This window comes from Artibeus jamaicensis, unplaced genomic scaffold (genome assembly GCF_021234435.1).
Source record: "Artibeus jamaicensis isolate MK-2021 breed Jamaican fruit bat unplaced genomic scaffold, CSHL_Jam_final scaffold_369, whole genome shotgun sequence".
NCBI lineage: Eukaryota > Metazoa > Chordata > Mammalia > Chiroptera > Phyllostomidae > Artibeus > Artibeus jamaicensis.
In genome coordinates this window covers 34413598-34433867 of record NW_026522042.1, presented here as the reverse complement: position 1 = coordinate 34433867, position 20270 = coordinate 34413598, and the positions used below count along the sequence as shown (strand labels likewise).

The following is a 20270-nucleotide window of genomic DNA, read 5'->3' as shown; positions in this document are numbered from 1 at the left end:
AGATCCTCAAAATGGTCCACGCCACCAAAAAGTTTTAAAAAATCTCAAGAAAAAAATTAATTAAAAAAAAAAAGCACAGTGGAAAACAGTGTATACACACGTGTATGGGATGACAGAATAACTTATGCTGTTTTGTAAAAGAAGCACATTCATATCCATTTTGGGTTTAAAAATAAAAGTAGACTGAGGAAAGATGCACAGTATAAATGGCTACCTAATGGGCAGGGGAAGGAGCAGTTGTGGGAGCCAGGCTCGATTTTTGGACCTTATGAATACTTTAAAAATCAAAATAAAACTAACCAAATTTAAAAGGAGGCAGAAAATGGAAAATGCATGGTCCTAGCATCAAAGCCAGGCAGAGGCTCAAAAGGGCAGTCCGGACTTCAGAGACCTTCACAAAGAGCGAGGAGGGCTGCTGGTCTAAAAGCAATACCACTAAAGTCTCTGCCAGGAGCATTTTACAACAAACCACCACAATGCCAGGAGAGAAGAGAACAGGGACTGGCCAGAACACTCACAGTGTGGTCTGGAAGTGCCCCAGGACGAAGCATCTGAGGAAGGCGGCCTGGGGGAATCCAGCAGGAAGGGGCCCTGATACCGAGGCCAGACCTGTCTACCTCCCCTCGTGTGCTGTGACTTTCACTGTACGGCACACAGAGTCTGCATGCGTTTCAGGAGCATGTATTTGGGGAAGACAAGCTCAGTCCAGCTACATAGTGCTACCTGAAGAAAAGGTGACTGGTGTTCCTGAAGAACTGTGAGCATGCTGCCAGGGAAAACAGGAGTAAAGAGGAGGGCAGCCAATTTGTGACAACATCATCTCTTGTAAGAAATTTCCTCCTCGGTTTTCCACTTTTTCTCTTTTTGTCTCACAAAAAACCTGGGCTAGGTATTCATTTAGTGTATTAGGGGCTGATTTTTAAAAGTGTTTTCATATATTCTGTTTCTTTTCAGAATAAAACAAAGAACTAATATGGAAAGATTCCATTTCTTAGAGGCTAACAAAATTATTTTCCCCATAGAAAATTACTAAAATTCTACAACATGATGGTCTACTTTGCCACAGAAAACAAATTCACACACAAAGAGTTCTGCAGAAACACAGTACTACACCTCTTATGTTAGTATTACACACACATAGAGGGACAAGAAGACAACACAGGCCTCAGGAGAACGCAGCCCTGCTGACACCTGCATCTCAGACTTGCAGCCTCAAGGACTGGGAAACAATGTTTAAGGCTCTGTCTGTGGGACTCGTTATACAGCCCAAGCTGACTAAATGTGGCAAGAAGAACACATCTGAATACAACTGCAAAACAAACTTACTAAACATACAAAGGTCATTACACACACAAAAACTACTTTTTTGAGCTACAGCCTAGATCATCACCTCCTTAAAACTATGATTGAGCCTTCCACCAGGCCGATGCCACACAAAGGGGAGTGACCACCTAAGAAAGATGGTGTCTGCAGCACGCGGAATGAATGACTCAGCACAGGGATCCTGGCGACTGTCCCTTCAAGTCTTTCCCCAGAGCCACGAACCTCAGACGACCCTTAACACAACTCTCATCTACTCTGCCCTCCCTCTGCTGGAGCCCAGGATGGAACGTGCTGTACATGACATTTAGGAAAAGTTGGTTGCTTGTATTTTCATATCTCAAAAAAAATTTTTTTAAAGATTTTACTTGACCTGGCCCACAACTGAAGCATGTGCCCCGACTGGAAATTGAACCAGCAACCCTGTGGTTCGCAGGCCCATGCTTAATCCACTGAGTTATACCAGCCAGGGCTCATATCTCAAATCTTCGCAAAACTTAGTTATTCAAAGCCCTTTAAAGCACAACATTTACAGCTTCTGATGAAGATGTAAAGGCATAGGTAAATACAGTACTTGTAGCCTCCCACAACCACCTCAAAAATAAAACCAAACTACAGAAAAACCATCATTCAGAACCATCTGAAATCTAGCTGAATGGAAGTCCTACAACTAAAGATATAAAGAAGCAACACTGAGACTGGTAAGAGGGGCAGAGATGCAGAATGGGCTAGCCCCACACCCACATGTGCTGGATAAAAATCAGGAGGGATAGCTTGGCTACAGGATGTCACCCCTGAGGAGCAAGGGAAACCAGCCCCATACCAGCCCCTGACCCCAGCCCACAGTTCCAACGCCAGGAAGAAAATCCCCATAACTTCTGGCTGTAAAAACCAGTGGAGATTGTGGCTGAGTGAGAATTAGGGCTACTAGAATCCTAGGCAGTTCCTCTTAAAGGGCCTGTGCATCAACTTGCTCGGACACATTCCGAGTTCCAGCACTGGGGCAGCAGCTTGAAAGGCACCAGGTACAATACGGAGAGGAAATGAACTGTCTAGAATCAGGGAGAGAGTTAAGAAGGGCAGCTTTCCACCAGAGAGAAGTGCTGGTAGAGGCCATTGTTCCTTTCTGAGCCCTTCACCCACAAAACTGGCAAGTGGGCACCATAGGTGAGTCTTCATCAATCTGGCTACCACCGTTTGCCCCATCCTGGTGTTTTCCTGAGACCCTGCCTCACCAACTCTTGGGGGCCAACCTAAGCTACTTCCAATGGTTTTCCATTATGAATGGCCTGTCTTGGCTCATGCTTCAGATTTTCCTAAAAATCTCTTAAACAAGCAGGATCTGGGCTTAGTGTCCCCATACCCCCTCACTAAGTGCCTCCAGACCCAGCAGTAGTGGCAGCCAGCTTTGGTTCACAGCAGGTCTTCTCCTGGGTATATCCAAGCCCAGCACCAGTAGCAGCTATCTACAGAATGCAGCCCCAGACAGAACACAGATGCTGGCAGAGGTTGGCCTCCACTTCCTGGAAGGCACAAAAGCCAGTGTACCTGGTGGAGAGCTTCAGACCACATCAAAGCACCAACCAATCACAACTATAAGCAACACACTCAAAGGACAGTCAGTGGGCACCTGAGCCCTGATGAAGTAAGTCCTGCTCCATGGGGTTGGCCCCTGCACAGCTGAACCTCCATGGTAGTCACAGCTAATCCTTGAGGCCAGCTGGCCTGGGGCTAAACTACTCTCAATGACATGCAAACAGCAATGGAGACTCAACTACAAAAGGAGAGTGAACAGAGCCAAAGGGTAGAGAGTCCAGCTTGGGTGAACAGGGAGGCTGTGCCACTGGACCCTACAGGACACCTACTACCTACAGTAGCCCATTCTACCAAGCCCAGAAGAGGTAGCAGCTCTACCTAATACACAGAAACAAACATAGGGAAGTTGCCACAATGATAAGACAAAGAAATGTCCCAAATGAAAGAACAGAACAAAATTTGGAGAAAGAACTAAATGAAATGGAGACAAGAAAACTATAAAGTTCAAAACAATGGTTATAAGGATGAACTTAGGGGAAGAGTACATGAACTTGAAGAGAACTTCAAAAACATAAAAAAGGACATGGAAACCATAAAGAAGAACCAGTGAGCCATGAAAGATAAGATACACTAACTGAAATGATTAATTTACAGGGAATCAACAGCGGAGTAGATGAGGCTGAGAATCAAAACAGTGATTTGGAATATAAGGAAGCAAAAAACATCCATCAGAACAGCAAAAAGAAAAAGAAAATTTATAATAATGAGGACAGAATAAGGAGCCTGTGGGACAACTTCAAGTGTACCAACAATCTCATCATGCAGGTGCCAGGAGAAGAGAGAAAGCAAGAAATTGAAAAGCTATGTAGAAATGTTAAAGGGACTTACCTAAGAAAAAGAAGTATAAAAAACATGAACAGTGAAAGGACAACAAACTCACAGTTATTAACAACCACACCTAAAACAAAAGCAAACTAAAAGGACACCTAGATCAGGAGTGGAAACATAGAAATGAAGATCTCAAGGAGGGTTAGCAACAGGGGAGTGGGAGGAGGAGAAGGTACAGAAAACAAGTAGCACAGACAGTAGGTAGAAAATAGATGGGAGGGGCAAGAATAGTATGGGAAATATAGAATCTAAAGAACTTGAGACACATGGTCATAAACTAAGGGGGGGTAATGGGTAATGGTGGAGACGGCGGGGTAGGGTGAAGGGGATTGAAGGGGGGGAATAGAACAATTGTAACAGTATAATCAATAAAAAAATAAATTTAAAAAAATTTAAAAAAAAAGAAAAGAAAACTTCCCTAATCTGGTGAAGGAATTACACAATTCCAGGAAGTGCAGAGTCCCCAGCAGGATAAAACCAAAAAGGCCCACACCAAGATATATCATAACTAAAATGCAAAAAGTTAAAGGCAGAGAATTTTAAAAACAGCAAGAGAAAAGCAGTTAGTTACCTACAAGGGAGTTCCCATAAGACTGATGGCTGACTTCAAAACAGAAACTTTGCAGGCCTGAGCGGCTGGCAAGAAATATTCAAAGTGATGAAAAGCAAAGACCTATAACCAAGGTTACTCTACCCAGTAAAGCTATCTCTTAGAATCAAAGGACATATAAAGAGCTTCCCATACAAGGAAAAGCTAAAGGAGTTCATCACTACCAAACCAGTATTATAAGAAATGTTAAAGGGTCTTTTTTAAGAAAACAAGAATAAAAGTAAAATACAATAAATGAACAATAAAATAGCAATGAATACGTATCTATCAATAATTAAATCTAGCCCTGGCTGGAGTAGCTCAGTGGATTGACGGCAGGCCTGTGAAACAAGGGGTTGCCGGTTTGATTCCCAGTCAGGGCACATGCCTGGGTTGCAGGCCAGGTCCCCAGTAGGGGATGCATGAGAGGCAGCCACACACTGATGTTTCTCTCCCACTCTTTCTCCTTCCCATCCCCTCTTTCTAAAAATAAATAAATAAATAAAATATTTTCAAAATAATAATTAAATCTAAAAAACAAATGACAAGCAGAACAGAAACAGACTCATAGATACAGAAAAGCTTTTGATGGTTGCCAGATGGGATGAAGGTTGAGGAACTGGGTGTAAAAGGTGAAGGGATTAAGCAATATAAATTGGTAGTAAGAGTACTCATGAGTATGAATATAAAGTACCATATAGGGAATATAATCAACAATACTCTAAAAACTACACATGGTGCCAGATGGGAATGAGATTTATGGTATGATCATTCAGTAGGTTGTGTAATGTCTAATCACTGGGGTGTACACCTGAAACTAACATACTATTGTATGTCAACTGCAATTGAAAAATAAAAAATGATTTAAATAAAAAATTGTAATTGAGTTACCCAAAATTCACAACTAGGCTACAGTACACCATAAGAGTTTACTGAAAATAGCTTGGGAATTTCTGCTATTCGGACCTGCTGCCAGTGGCTGTCTTCCCAATAAACAGGCTCTGACGTGCCTGCTCAGTAGGAAGATGGCTCCTGCTGCAGAGCGAGCGAGAAGCCTGCCTGCGTCTCTGGGCATAGCTTACCTCAGTGCACACTGCACACCTGTCTCGTCTCCATAGGCAGAATACAGAAGCTCCATTTCATCTGATTTCAAGTCTCCAAACACAGAATTATTATGCATTGAAAGTGCAGTACTGGCACTTGACAATAATGTGACTAAGAGTGGGGGGAAAAAAGGGAAAACATAAGAAACATCACATTTACACTCAAATTACATCTGGCAGGAGATGAACTCCACCTTTCTCCTTGTGTTACTCATCCGCACTCTTGTACAAGGCATCCGCCTCAGTGCCACACTTTCTTCTCTACGAAATCCTTGGTGAACTACTGACTAGTAGAAGCTTTGGGGCATGACTTGTGGGATTGCTTCATCACCTTTGTGTTACCTCTGTTGCCAGTGGCTACAGAGAATGGTTCAGTGTTTTGCAAAGGAGTGAGTGTGACAAGTAGAAGGGCTTCTTGGTGCCGGCTCTTCTCCCATCCCAGACATCACTGGGAACCTCACCTACAGAGGCTGGCTCATGCTGAAGGGATATAAAGGGAATCAGAGGGTCACCGTCCTGAAGGAGGTACATGCTAGCAACTCTGCATGAATGATGTCAGGGGCTGGAAGGGTCGTGTCCTGGGCACAGAAAGGGTGTGAAGAAGCAACGCAGGCCTCTCCCCACTAAATGCCAGTAGCACCCTAGTTGACAATCAAAATGTCCCCTGGGAACAAAACAGCCAGAAACGCTAACAGACACTCCAAAACAAACCAAATACAAATGGCAGCTAATGCACCCAGACCCTCCCTAATTCTCTCTGGAGAAAGTTATACACAGCTCTCTCTTGGCTACAGGCATCATCGCCTCTCCTTCCAAATGAATAAAATGTAACAGTTTGTTGGAGGACACTAAATTTCCACCATTAGATCTCTATCACCTGGCCCCAAGACTGCCAGCTATCACAGCAGACAGTAGTAGCCCATCTAAGAATTCCATGAAGAGCAGGACTGAGACCAATCCATCAGTAAAGAGCAGAAGGCAAAGCAGGAACTTGCCTAATGTCATTTTTATTCTTGTCATTCAAATGGTCTTAATTTTACTATTAACTTCAGAATCAGAATCTGGATCTATTTCTAAAAACAGGTAAGTTAAGAAGATCTTGGGGAAGGAACTGGGGACTTCTTGACAACGACTCACTGACCTGTGAGCGCTCCTCCCCACACTCCCTGCACACTCCCTGCACACTCACCTTTGCTCCTTCTCTCATCTTTGAAGCCCAGCGTGGTGAAGCTGAAGCCGGGGAGCAACTTGCTGGAGAGTGAGCTCAGGTCCACCGGGTGGGTCTCCTCCTCTGCAAGAGCAGGGCTGTGAGCAGGCGGTTAATGGACCTCCGTCCCACATAGCACCTCAAACACTCTCTTCATCTCACAGTAGGTATGTGTGGGAGAGGGCCCGGAGGCTCTCTGTGAAGATCATCTAAAATCGAATTTGCAAAAGCCAACTACCATTCTGAACCTTAACCACACTTCAATTTCACTTTATGATTACCCCAAAGTCAACATAATGAAAAACTTCTGCTCTCTGACCATGACACTAGGAACATAATTTTCAAACTGACCACTCACCACCTATAAGAAATGCTCTATGCATTCTTTTAAAATTAAAAAATGTATATTTTATTGTTATTAGTTGTCCCATTTCCCCCCTTCATTCCCCTCCACCCTGCACACCCTTTCTGACCCACATTCCCCCCCTTTAGTTCATGTCCATGTGTTTTAAGTTCTTTAGTTTTTACATTTCCCATACTATTCTTGTCCTCCCCCTATTTTCTGCCTGCCACCTATGCTACTTATTCTCTGTACCTTCCCCCCTTCTCCTCCTCCCACTCCCATTGCTAACCCTCCATGTGATCTCCATTTCTGTGGTTCTGTTCCTGTTCTAGTTGTTTCCTTAGTTTGTTTTTATTTTAGGTGTGGTTGCTAGTAATTGTGAGTTTGCTGTCATTTTAAGTATGCATGTTTTTTATCTTCTTTTTCTTAGATAAGTCCCTTTAACATTTCATAAAATAAAGCCTTGGTGATGATGAACTCCTTCAACTTGACTTTATTGAGAAGCACTTTATCTGTCCTCCCATTCTAAATGAAAGCTTTGCTGGACAGAGCAATCTTGAATGTAGGTCCTTGTCTTTCATGACTTGGGAGTACTTCTTTCCTTTGTAGATTACTGTCTCCTTATCTCTTGCTGCTTCTAGGATTCTCTCCTTCATTTTAATCTTGGCTAATGTAATTATGATGTGCCTTGGTGTATTCCTATTTGGGTCCAACTTCTTTGGGACTCTCTGAGCTTCCAGGACTTCCTGGAAGTCTGTTACCTTTGCCAGAATGGGGAAGTTCTCCTTTATTATTTGTTCAAGTGAGTTTTCCACTTGTTGCTCTTCCTCTTCCCCTTCTGGTACCCCTCTAATTCAGATGTTGGAACGTTTAAAGATGTACTGGAGGTTCCTAAGCCTCTCCTTTTTTTGAATTCTTGTTTCTTCTTTCTGTTCTGGTTGAATGTTTCTTTCTTCCTCTGGTCCACTCCATGGATTTAAGTCCCAGTTTCCTTCCCATCACTATTGGTTTCCTGTGCACTTCCCTCCATTTCACTTAGTTTAGCCTTCATTTGTTCATCTAGTTTGTGACTAAAACCAACTGTTCTGTGAGCATCCTGATTACCAGTGTTTCGAAGTATGCATCTGATAGGCTGGCTATGTCTTGGTTGCTTAGAAGTATTGGCTCTGGGGCTTAGAGCTGTTTTTCTGCCTGAGCCATAATGTTTTGGTCTTTTCACACCCATTACATATGAGGGGTGGAGCCTTAGGTGTTCACCAGGGCAGGGAGACCCAAGTGGCTGGGTTGTGATGCTGTATATGGGGGTGGGGTCTGAGAAGAAAAAAATGGCGCTTTGCTCCGCTCTCTGTTGCACCTCAGTCCCTTCTGCCACTTCCCCCAAGCAAACTGGGCCTTTCTGGTGCTGGTTCCCATGTGGGTGGGCTTGTGTGCGTTCTAGGACCCTGTGGGTTTCTCCAACAAACTTTCCTGTGAGGGTGGGAGTCTTTCCCTGCGCCTCAACCCCCACAAGTGTTTTCAATCAGTGTTTTGAGGCTTTATTTCCTGGTGCTAGGACCCTGGGTTGCACGATCTGTCTTGCTTCCGAGTTATCTGTGCGCGAATGTGGGACCGCTGCCTGGTCAGCCAGCCACCTTGTGCATGGTGCCCCGCTTCTCAATTGCCGCCTTGCTGGGTCTACCAGCCGCCACCTGGGTGCCCAGGGTCTGCCCGGTGCCGCTTTGCATGCCTGGGGTTCCATGTGCGCCTGGTGTCACCACTTCCTGTGCCGCAACCACTCTTTGCTCCTCCAAGTGACTCTACCCAGCCTACCGGTCTGGATGAATGTGTCTATTTTATTTCCTTGGTTGTCAGAACTCCATACAGTTCAATTTTCTTTTCAGTTTTGGTTGTTACTTTGTTTCTGAATTGTTGTTTTCCTTATTTTGGTTGTTCGAGGAGGCACAGTGTATCTATCTATGCCTCCATCTCCACCAGAAGTCTGCTGTGTACATTCTTATAGCACCAGAAGTCTGCTGTGTACATTCTTATAGCAACAGTACAGCCCCTGCCTTTGCACACTCTCTGCACATTTCCTACACTAAAGTTGTCACTCACACACTATTCATGTGACCTGAGCAGGATTCTTCAAATCCCTGACCGGAACCTCTACTTCATGTTCTTTTTCTAAGCCACTGATCAACTTGCCTACTCTCTTATAAAGAAAGTATGATTCATTCTGGCTAAAGAACAAAGAAACTGATCAGAATTTACACTTTGTATACATCAGAGAATGCTAAATAAAACTGTGTCAAGAGCTGGGTGAACTAATGCCACCAGGCACATTAGGCCCACGGGGGCTGCTCTGCATGCATCAGTGTGCACAGACAAGAAAAGGGTTTCATTTTCTGGGTGTGTGTGCATGCCTGCGCATTCAGTTCCACAGTTTTGCTTCTCTTCAAAAAAGAAGCCTTTGAAATCTTTTTGAAGGACATGAAAAAGTATAAAGATGCTATGCCACAAAAAAAAAACAACCTCTGTATTTATGCCTTCATTAAGATCTTCCTTGATGGAATTATCAACTTGGGGTTTTTTCTTCTAAAACTTGTGTTTGAGCTGACAGTTACTTCTTTCAGGCTTCGACAGTGGAGCAGAGGTGGGGACTGGTTTCTGTCAAAGGAGCCATTACTGAACTTGTGAGGTAAATCCTCAAGATGGTAGAGGATGTCCAGCCCCAAGCCTGCAGCTCTGCAGGAGAGCAATTCCTGTCCACCTGGCTGTCCTAGGGGCCCTCGGTCAGAGACGGTCTGATCAGAACCTCCACCCCCACTGATGACCAGCCTCAGTCTGTTTACCACCTAAGTGTCATGGTGAGGCGGACGGTGTAGGAGCGGGAAATTGAACAGGGCTTGTCATCTACACTTAACCACTGGCGTCACGCACTCCAGTGAAAACACACACCAGAAACAGGTTAAAAGGTTTTAAAACACTAAATAGAAATAGAGGTTAGCAGAACAGCATAAAGACTAAAAAGGACACTGAGCCCTGAGATGGGCCACCCACCGTCGGCATCTGGCTCCGCTGTGTTGACCACGCTGTAAAGCAGGTTCCCATCGCTGCTCTTCTTCAGATAGCCCATCTGCAAGGAAGCTCGCCTGAGTGCACGCTCCCCCCTGAAGTGACAGCCCTTAGCTTTTGCAGTTGAGACTTCTACTGAAGCTCCAACAAATAAAGGCCTAGGAGTATGGCCTAGCTTGGACAATCCTGAAAGGCCACAAAGGTCACTTGTTTCTCTATGAATGAAGAAAAGAGGCCCCACTCATACCTTTCCCTGGAGTTCAAGACCCACTTGCAAACGATGTGCACACGAGTGCAATGAAAGAACTTCTTAGAGAAATTCCTCATAACACCTCTTAAAAATAGCTTTTGAAAGAAAACAATTTACCTAGAAATACTTTTACAGTAGGTCAGAAGCCTCAATAAAATGAGTTAGAACAAGACGATCGATGGTCAACAAACATCCTGTTACCAACAAATAGTTCAGGGTCTCCATCTCTAAAGCACGTGGGAACTATTTCCATTTAAAAACCAAACAAGACCGACTCTTCCTCTGAAGGCCACAAAGAGAGTAAGGAAGGGAGGACATCTTTGGGCTGGTGTGTGCTGGGAGAAGGTGGAGAAGGTTGCCCCCCTGTTCAGGTGCTGGAGCCCAAGTGGAGGGAACGACTGTCCAAGCGGGAGGAGCAAGCCTGGGAGGGGAACCAGGACCCAAGCTGGGTGAGTAGGGCATGCACGATGGGAGATTAGTTACCCTTGGTCAATAAGTGTATTAAGGACAAAAGAAGCCAGGTTTCTCACTGTGAAATTACAAAATTGAAAGGAAGAAAAGGAAAAGAGGCTTGGTGATACTAGATGGCATCAAAAGTTCAGTGTAAAAACATGGTTTTTGGTGAATGTAAACACAGATGTCAGTCTAGGTTCCTTCTAGAAGCCATACGCTTCTAGAAGGAGCGTATGTAATGGCCTTTCCTAGCTCTCTGCACTGAGGGCCACACACAGTGCTCAGATCTGGGTTTTTAAACGCCATTATCCACTAAGAAACCAGGGCTCCTTGGAGAACAGCAGATTCCACAGCTAATGTGCAACAGGGGTGCAGACCAGCAGGTCCCCTGGAATGACACTGTAAGCCACACAGGAAGCCTCAAACTTCCTAGCAGGCACATTAAAAATAAAGAAATAAAACAGGTAAAAGTAATCTTAGCAGAATTTACATAACCCAAAACACCCAAAATATTACATTTCAAAGTACTTTATAATTTGAATTTCAGACTCAGTATGAAAAAACTGTAAAGTTCTAGTTGAGACTATCTGTTTAAATACAATTTTGGATGTATCAGATCATATAAAGTATATTAGAATTTCAACTGTGTCATCATTAGCATGACTAAAAAGCTTAAAGCTGCATACGTTACTCACACCATTTCTATCGGATATGCTGGCCTAGAATGTATTCTTGTGTCAGAGAGGAGCTGCTTAAAGGATGGTGTTACCTTCTCCTGATGACCAGCAGCCAGCTGGACAGGCTCCCTCCCACCAGCCACACCTACGTCAGACACACAAGTGACTGCAGCAGCACACAAAGATGTGAGTACACAGGGAGAAGAATTAACCTGCAGCAGAGAAGTCTGGCAGGTTTAGCCTCTGTCAAGTGATGGAGGTTAACATAGTCCTGACACAGGTATCTGTCCCTGGAGGACCCCTTACCTCCCAGGAGATGGGGCCAGTGGCTACAATGGCCAGTGAGGAAAAGGAGCTCACTCTGACTGTAGCATGCACTCCTGAGCTGGATCCTCCAGTGACAAAGGCACCCCATGACAGCAATAGAACTTGGACTAGACACTCGTAACATCTGGACATTAACCTCCTGACTGAGGGCTGTGCCACTGTCCTGGCAGAAAACATACCACCCGTCAGGGAGCACTACCTTGCTGCCTGGAAGGAGTCGGTTGATCCTGTCCCGAGCCTCATCGGCCGCGTGCTCCACCAGGGCCAGTACATGTTCTTCTGCTGTGCTGTCGGTCAGGCTGCAAGCGTTTCCTTCTGGCTCAAACATGCAGCTACAAGGCAGAAACACTGCAAAAGTCACCACAAGGCAGACAGCGTAACCACTTCACCCCTGCCCTGCAGTGGTCAGTCCCTAATGCCCCCAGAGTCACACAAATACCCAGGAGGAGTAGCACTTATGCTACAAAGAGCACTTATGCTCTCTTCTCTTTTAGTTCTAACCACAGTAAAACAAGACCCTTTCATTAAGATGAAGAGTAAGTGTAAACGGAGTGAACTTTCTATATCAATTATATTTCAGTTGCCTTAAGAACAGAAGAAACATCTCATGACAGAAGCCTCATTGTTAAAGCATCACTCAAGATACTATTAGAAAAAGCAGCAAAAATCCTGTGGAGGGTTGAGGAGCTGGTGGTGAGTCAGAGCCAGGAGCACAAGCCTGCTCACTGGCAGCCCTCAATGCAACACCCAAGGGACGCCCCAAGACTTTAGCAGGTCAGCCTCAGGTTCCACATGGAATTCTTGATTCAAACAGCTGAGAGGTGCTAGCTGCAGTATCCGAGGGAGGCAACCTCTGCTGTGGAAGTTTCTAGAAGTGGGTGGGTGGGACCCTTCCAAGGAGCCATGGGAACGAGCCTTGCCTGGGGATGTTGAGCCTATGGGAAAACCCTTCCTCTGGTCCAGTGTTTACAGCTGTGGGAGCGGGAGCTCAGGGAGCGTGGTGAGGAGTGCACGTGGCCATGCATGCTGCCTGCCCAAAATGATAGTTTCATTCCCTCAGCCTGGGACAAGCAAGCCCAGGTCACCAGCATGTGTTCTGCATGTGAGGTTTCTTGGGAATAAAGAGCCAAAAAATATTCACAAATAGGACACATGTGGGAACAGCAGTGAGCAGAGGACATGCTGCAGAGCTAAACAGATGAGCTCACTGTGTCACGCCTGGGACAGATCATGTGTGCATGCAGGAGGGGCTGTCTCAGCCCTTACACCTCCTTTGTCCATTAGCATGACACTGCTCTCATCTAGGACAAGTTACTGTGCTGGCTGTAGGATGGTGGTATGTCCACATGGAGAGAGCATAGGTGACAAAGCAAACCACCACTTCTTGCAGAAATGACAGTGAGGTCCCATGACCTTCTCATACCTTCCAGTGGTAATGGTGACATTCATTAGCCACACACTACGGTCACCTCACTCTCGAGGTGGGCAGGGAAGGATAGTCACATCCCTCTGAACACAGATCTAAGCTTGTGAGGAGCTGTGCTCCTCCCACGAGGCTGCACAAGCAGCGCACCCCTAAGCTACTCCAGAGACACAGGCAGAAACACAGGCTGGTGTCCCTAATCTACTCTCCCCGGGGAGCACCTGCATTCCTAAGGTGAGTGTCCGACTCCACAGGCAAGTACACTTCTCTTTACCTGATGACTTCTCTACTCGGCCTTTTGGATTTCTTGGTAGTTTCTACTTGTACGGGTACAACTTCTGGAACAGGTTCCTCAACAGCTGTGTCTTCATTGCCCAGAAGAGCTGCCTGCTGAGAAAAATCCATGTCCTGCATAAACGACATGCTGCGCTTCAAAGCTAACAGCCGCTCCTAGAATCAGAAAGGACAGAGCAGCACGACTTTACCTCTCCCTCACAGCCAAGGTGCCATGACGATGGGATGGGATGGGGATGGCCACAACCTCACCTGGCCTAACAGCTAATCTTCCATGCGGTGCAACAGGAGGTGGTTGTGGGGTCAACACCAAAAGGTGCAGCCTATTAGCTGGCGAGCACTTAGAGCTGGCAGAGGGGAACAGGCCAGAGGGCACGGGGCCGCACCTCACCTACAGGCTCATCAGGGAAAAAGCAGTGGTCCTAGACGTGTGGCGCATGCAACCTGGCTCCTCAGACCTTGGAAGCCACTCAGGATGGCCAGGATGGCCCAGCTGGATTCAGTGAGGCAGCCACACAAAACAAACCCAAAAGGCTGGCTGCAATACAGTGAGAAATTCACCCAGGCTTGAGATCAACAGATTCGGAATATTTTACCCATCCTAAAGGAGATATTAGAGCTAGGGCAGGAGCAAGAAGAGAAAGAAGAGAGTGCCTGGAGGAGAGGGACATGGAGAGGACAGCCTGTGGCATCTACCCTAGAGCAGAGGGGTCCATGCCGTGGCCAGTGACGGGAAGATGGAAACATGTCATTCACTGTGAGTGAGTTTCTGTTTAGGCATAAACAACGTAGAGGAGAATTCTCGTTTCTGTGGCTCCTCGGTGTTAATGGCTTTCTTACTTTGCTCATCATCTTAAAGCCTGCGTGAAGGATCTTCTTAGCTAACTTGTAGTACACAGTGTCTGGCCTGTTGTATGTCATTGCATTATCACACATCAGTTTGAAATCTGCCTGGAAAAAAAAAAAAGAGAAAATGATTCATCAGGTTTGAAACACAACACAACAGCAAAGAGTTTAGATTCTTGTCAAAGAGGCCAAAATGAAGAGCTAAAAATTAAGTGAAAAGCAATTAAATTTGCCTCTTTGATGAAAAATAAATAACTTAAAGCTTTCGTGTAAATGGAGATTTACACGAAACAAAGTCTATACTTCTTTTTGAGCATAATATGTACATTTCATTTGAGACAGATGGCTCCCTCTGCATCCTTCCTGTCTCCAACCCCCTCTCCTCTCTTTGAGAGGAACTCAAACGTAAATAGGAGCAAGGACTAACAGCTAAGTTAAGTAAAAGTCCAGGGATAAACTGAGAGGTGGGCACAGTTAGGTGCTCTATCTCTGGGATTTTTTCCATGGAATTTAACATTTTGTCTGCAGTTATTCTAGTTCTATATAGAAAAGGACTAAAATAATGTCTTATTGAACAATAATTTACATTAAAAGTTATTCAAAACATCAGTATTTTAACATCCCAACCAAATTATTTAGCACACAGCAGTCACAGGTGAATTATTTTACTCATATGTAGAATCTAATGAACAAAATAAACTGACAAAATAGAGACAGACTCATAGATAAGAAAATAGACTGACAGCCATCAGATGTGAGGGGGTTGGGGGCTGGGTAAAAAAGGTGAAGGAATTAAGCAAACAAACAAACTCCCAGACACAGACAACAATATGATGATTACCCAAGGGAAACAGGGGTGAGGGGAGGGAGAAGGGGGTATGGGGAGATAAATGGTAAATGGAGAGACTCGACTTGGCATGAACACACAACACACAGATGATGTATTATAGATTATACACATGAAACCTAAATAATTTCATTTTTTAAAACAACCACTTTCTTTAGGACAAGAGATGGGGTGGTCACTGCTCACACCTTGGGTTTGTCACTGGGCAAGAGACAAAATTGGGGACCGCAGTTAGAAAAGAGAGAAGTGTAGCTAGGGTATGGATTACTGATACCATCTGCCCTCTGGAGCACTCATTCATCCTCCTGTGAAAATCTGTCCTTTCTCCTGTCTGTAGGTCAGCAAACCCTTTCAGTGATGTCTCCAGCAAATATCAAAGAACCTAGTTTTCCAGATGTTAACAGACCTAAGAAAGAAGCCTAGTGCTGTCTCCTAAATGACACTACTGCCAATGCTGTCAAGCCTTCCCTTTGATTCTCCCTCAGGGTTTTGGAAGCAATCGTCAATTCCCACCTCTTACAGCCAGTACTAAGAGGTGGGAATACTTAGTTAAAAACTAAGTATTCAGAGGACTTAAGAACTCGTTATTCTAAAAACCTCAAACTCCCAGTTATTACATAATAAAACTGAGAATTAGGAAAATTACAGTTTTAAAAATACCCATTCAGGCCCTGGCTGGCGTAGCTCAGTGGATTGAGCGCGGGCCTGCGAACCAGAGTATCGCGGTTCGATTCCCAGTCAGGGCACATGCCTGGGTTGCAGGCCAGTTCCTGGCAGGGGACGCATGAGAGGCAACCACACATTGATATTTCTCTCCCACTCTTTCTCCTTCCCTTCCCCTCTCTCGAAAAATAAATAAAGAAAATATTAAAAAAAAAAAAAAACCATTCTGGAACCAGGCCAAATAAGATATAACTTTGCTTGACCTAACATGTCTCATTTAAGCCAGCACCGTGAAAGAAAGAAAAGAAAGAAAGAAGAGAGAGAGAGAGAAAGAAAGAAAAAAGAAAAGAAAAGAAAGAAAGGCATTTAAAATAGCATTGTTAACCCATGGGCTAGCTTCTAGACCAGTGATTTTCAAATGGTGTGCCACAAGAGGCTCACTGGTGTGCTGCAAGAGTTTGTAAAACACGCAGTACCTGACTATGCAGTCAGGGGCACTGACCTCTTTTCCCTTAGTCTGTCAAATTAAAAAAATGACAACAGGTAACACAACAGTTGTCCTGTGTGAATGAATCAAAATTACACAATTTTTTTTGTCAGACAGGCAAAAATACACAACTTTAGTAATTAGTATATGTGGACCATGTTATAAAAAAGATTGAAAATTACTGCTCTAGACCACAATACGTAGAAAATTACAACCAACCCATTTGCCTGATACTATGTTTGGGAAACATCAACCCAAACACAGAAACACCTGTGCAAACTTGCAAGTAGAAATGACCTATGTCCGACGAATGAATTGTTTACTGGACAACTAATGCAGAGCTTCCAAACAATTATTTTAGGAATTGAAATTAATTTACCTTAAATTCCGTGACTGACTTGTATTCATTGGCCACAATTTTGTCTTTCATTGTGCCAAAATCCATTGGATGTTTTATTATCATTGAGTACCCAGGAGCAATTGCATCCGTGACAGGAAAAGCAAAAAATCCATGAGGATCTTTTCTGAAAACAAAAACATCTTTATTTAAACTGGAAACCCCTAAACCCTAAATTTCTGAATGATACAAAACACTTCACCATAAAAATTTTAATACAGTTGACCAAAGTTCATTTCTTACAAATAAAAAATAAAACTTATGCCCTTTAAAATTGTTTACAGGTATTTTTGGGTACACTAAAAACTTCATGACTAGCACCTTGGCTGCAACCACGGCATCTACGTCACAGCTCTCTGACCCCCACGTCGACCGTCTCCTCCCGGCTCTGCTCTTGAATGGTACTTGCTCACCCTGTCAAACTGGGCATTCCCAGTGGAGGCAAAGTGTCTGCTTCACACACAATAGTGGTGGTGGCAAAAATGCTTCATAAAGAAGAACCCAAATGCCCTCAAATAAAAGCTCTTTAAAAACACTCGTTACCTCTGGAGCTGGCGGAGGAAATGCTCTAGCAGTTGCTGAATAGGTGTACTCTCGTTTTCAGCTGATGATTTAAAAAGGAAAAAAATAAAATTGAACAAAAAGATTTTGAAATCACTTTAAAAATTGGAGTGCTCCAATTTCATAGTGCATACTTATTTGTTTCAAGTTCCAAAGCATTTTCATAAGACAGTTCAAGTAAGAACTGGATAAAAAGGTAAACCAAACTCAGCCTTGGCCCCCCACCAAGTTCAGCTGGGACCCTTACACAGGTCCCTAAACCCTAGTGCCAAAACCCCTTAAACCAACAACATATAGCTGGTAGTCATCAATCTATTTCCAATTCCTATCACCAATGGGCCTGGTACATTCCAGGTAAGGTATGAAAGTAAGAACAAAGGCTTTGGATATAGTAATGCATGGATTCACCAACTATCATTTCACTTGAGAGTCCTAAACTTCTGGATAAGCCTGTTCTTCATGTGTAAAACAGGGATAAGAATACATACCATACAGGGGTTATTGTGAGCACTGTAGTTCTTAGTTACATCTCTGGGCACGCGTGTGAAAACATAATTTTTGGTGAATGTAGAAACAGATGTCAGTTTAGGTTCCCTCTAGAAGCTGTATGTATGTGATGGACTTTCCTAGCTCTGTCCATTGAAGGCTACACCCGCCACCTGGACTTCGGTTTCTAAATGCCATTATCTACTGAGGAACCAAGTCTGAAGCACAACAGGAGTGCAGACCAGCAGGTCCACAACAGTGATGCTCTTCAGAGTGACCAAGAAAATATCAAGTGATCATGAGCTCTTCAGGCATAATGCAGAGGGAAAGTACCTGATGTAGAACGTCAAGGAGACAAGTTAGACTAAGTTACAATTTACCAGTGACTGTACTAACTTTGCAGACACATTCATTTATGGAGTGTTATTTGCACCTGACCTCTTCCTCCCAACATCCTCAGCAGCCCCAAGTCCTACCTGTTCACCATGGCAATGACTCACTCATGGGAGGGTACTGCCAGAAAACAGCACTGCACTATGATTGCAATACAATACCTTCTACCTCCACCAACAAAAATCACCTGAAAAGCAAACCTCCTGACCATCTGGAAGCCTCTGAGGGAAGTGACCACACATAGATCAAAGTATTCCAGAAGCTCTCCTTCGGTAGAGTCAGCACAGCTCCCAGTGTTTCTGAAGTCCTTGAAACACTAGCTTCCTCCCATCTATGATGAGCTTCTTAGCTCATGGCCTTAACCCTGCTCTAGAAGTTCAAAGATGATGGCAAGAATCTCTGATCCAGTTATATTTCACAGGAGGCCTTGGAAGAGAAAACTGTTCCTTCCTTCTGTGTGTCGCCCCAAAAGCTGAAAGACATGCTACCAACTGCTGCTTCATAGTAGCAAGCTCCAACAGTCTAAGAAAGTCTTTGAAAATGCCAGCACTTGCCTGGTTGGGTCCGGCACGCTCGGACTGGCCGATCGGGGGGAGGCTCCACCTCTACCTTCTTCCCAGGATCAAAGTCATCAGCCTCTCCCTCTGTGTCACAGTGTTCCTTTTCCCGTTTCCGCTTCTTCTCTTCCTGTGAGGCAAAGTCAAGATAGTGAGAGCAATGCAAACAGTTTTAAACAAACCTCCTGTTTATAAGAGAAAACACAAAGCTAAGAGAAAAACACACACACTCTTTCAGAGACTCTTTCCCACTCCAGACTCCCACCCTTGCAAAGACCCTCCCCACACGTCAGGGGAAAAGTGATGCACAAAGAGCCAGAAGTGAAGCAACTACCTTTGCAGTCTGTTTTGCTACAAACAAAACACCCCCTTTCCTAAGCCCTGCAGCACTTCTGCCTGCCGCTTCAGGGGTTTGGGGCCAGGACATGATGGCCACCATCACCCTGTTTTACCTTTCGCTTCCTTCTTTCTTCATCGTCCATATATTTCTCCTTCTCTGATTTCTTCTTCTTCTTCTTCTTCTTTTCTTTATGTCTCTCTCGCTCATGGTCTGACCTATCATCATAATAGCTGGAGTCATGGCCAGATCCAGAGAGTTCAGTCACTTCGCTTCCTCCAACTTTGAGGACCAACTTCAGGGGCTTCTCCAAGGGCTTGTCTGTGTAATCTGCAGAGACAGAGAAGATGGCTCTTCAGTGCATGCTTTGAGAAAACATCACCCAGGTGGGTGGCATGGCTGGCCAATGTGTGGGTGCTACTGTGGAGGCCCTAGAGGACGACTGGCCCTACTAAGGTGGAGCAGAAGAATGCTAAAACCATTAGGGAAAGACGATGGGGGCAAAGCTGAGAGTGGCTGAGTGTTACTCTTTCCTCTCCATTTCCTTCCCCCTCACACTGCATTATCCTCAGGGAGTCAGGGAGAGGGAAAAGCAACAAGATCAGTGGAAGAACCAAGATCAGTGAAAGCAACAAGACCAATGGGAGCAATAAAGCCAGGAGCTGGGACCCCGCAGACCAATCCCACATCCCAAAGCCCCAGGGTCCTGTTCACCTCCTTGCTTTCCACTGACACGTAACGAACTGCTGCTGCAGGACCAGGAACGAGCAGGGAAAAGGCGGGAGGACAAAATGGTAAGACCTTCTCCCGGAGACTCAGATACCAGCCAACTCAGATGTTTGGCTTTTCTCCAGGACCTCGGAGGTGGACCACACAGAGCTCGAACCCCTGCCGTCGCAAGGCCGGGACCCCGCCCACTGCGAAAGCCCGCGAGCCGGGATCCTTAGCGCGTCCCCGGGACCCTCGCCCATCCGCCTGCCAGCCCGCGCGAATGCCCAACCAGCCCGGCGTCACAAAGCGCGCCCGCTGCCTCACCCTCGTACGACGAGCGCCACTCGGTCTTGTGCTTCTTGTGCTTCTTGCCCATGGCGGTTGCGGGGCAAAGAGCAGGGCCGTGGGCAGCAGCGAGCGCTGCCGGAGCGTGGCTGCTAGCCCGCGGCCCTGGCTTGGCGCCCGCCCCTGCCTGTGGAGGTAGAGGGGCCGCGCCGGAAGCGGACCTCGCGCCCGGAAGT

The 20270-nt window shown here is 45.2% G+C and overlaps 1 protein-coding gene across 3 annotated transcripts in view; it reads right to left on the bottom strand.

Moving 5' to 3' along the window:
- The window catches only part of BRD9 (bromodomain containing 9), a 29621-nt gene extending 9368 nt beyond the window's left edge, over positions 1 to 20253 (bottom strand). The window contains exons 1-11 of one of the 3 annotated variants that reach the window (XM_037137358.2): positions 20074 to 20253; positions 19154 to 19368; positions 18699 to 18831; positions 17248 to 17308; positions 16687 to 16831; positions 14305 to 14415; positions 13445 to 13620; positions 11947 to 12079; positions 10026 to 10101; positions 6626 to 6727; positions 5416 to 5548 (exon numbers count right to left, since the gene is read on the bottom strand). In XM_037137358.2, coding sequence (XP_036993253.1) covers positions 5416 to 5548; positions 6626 to 6727; positions 10026 to 10101; positions 11947 to 12079; positions 13445 to 13620; positions 14305 to 14415; positions 16687 to 16831; positions 17248 to 17308; positions 18699 to 18831; positions 19154 to 19368; positions 20074 to 20125 — 1337 coding nt within the window. In that variant the 5' untranslated portion in view covers positions 20126 to 20253. The remainder of the gene's footprint in view (positions 1 to 5415; positions 5549 to 6625; positions 6728 to 10025; positions 10102 to 11946; positions 12080 to 13444; positions 13621 to 14304; positions 14416 to 16686; positions 16832 to 17247; positions 17309 to 18698; positions 18832 to 19153; positions 19369 to 20073) is intronic. The other 2 variants (XM_037137359.2, XM_037137360.2) reach the window with 2 other exon arrangements.
- Positions 20254 to 20270: the final 17 nt, after the last annotated feature.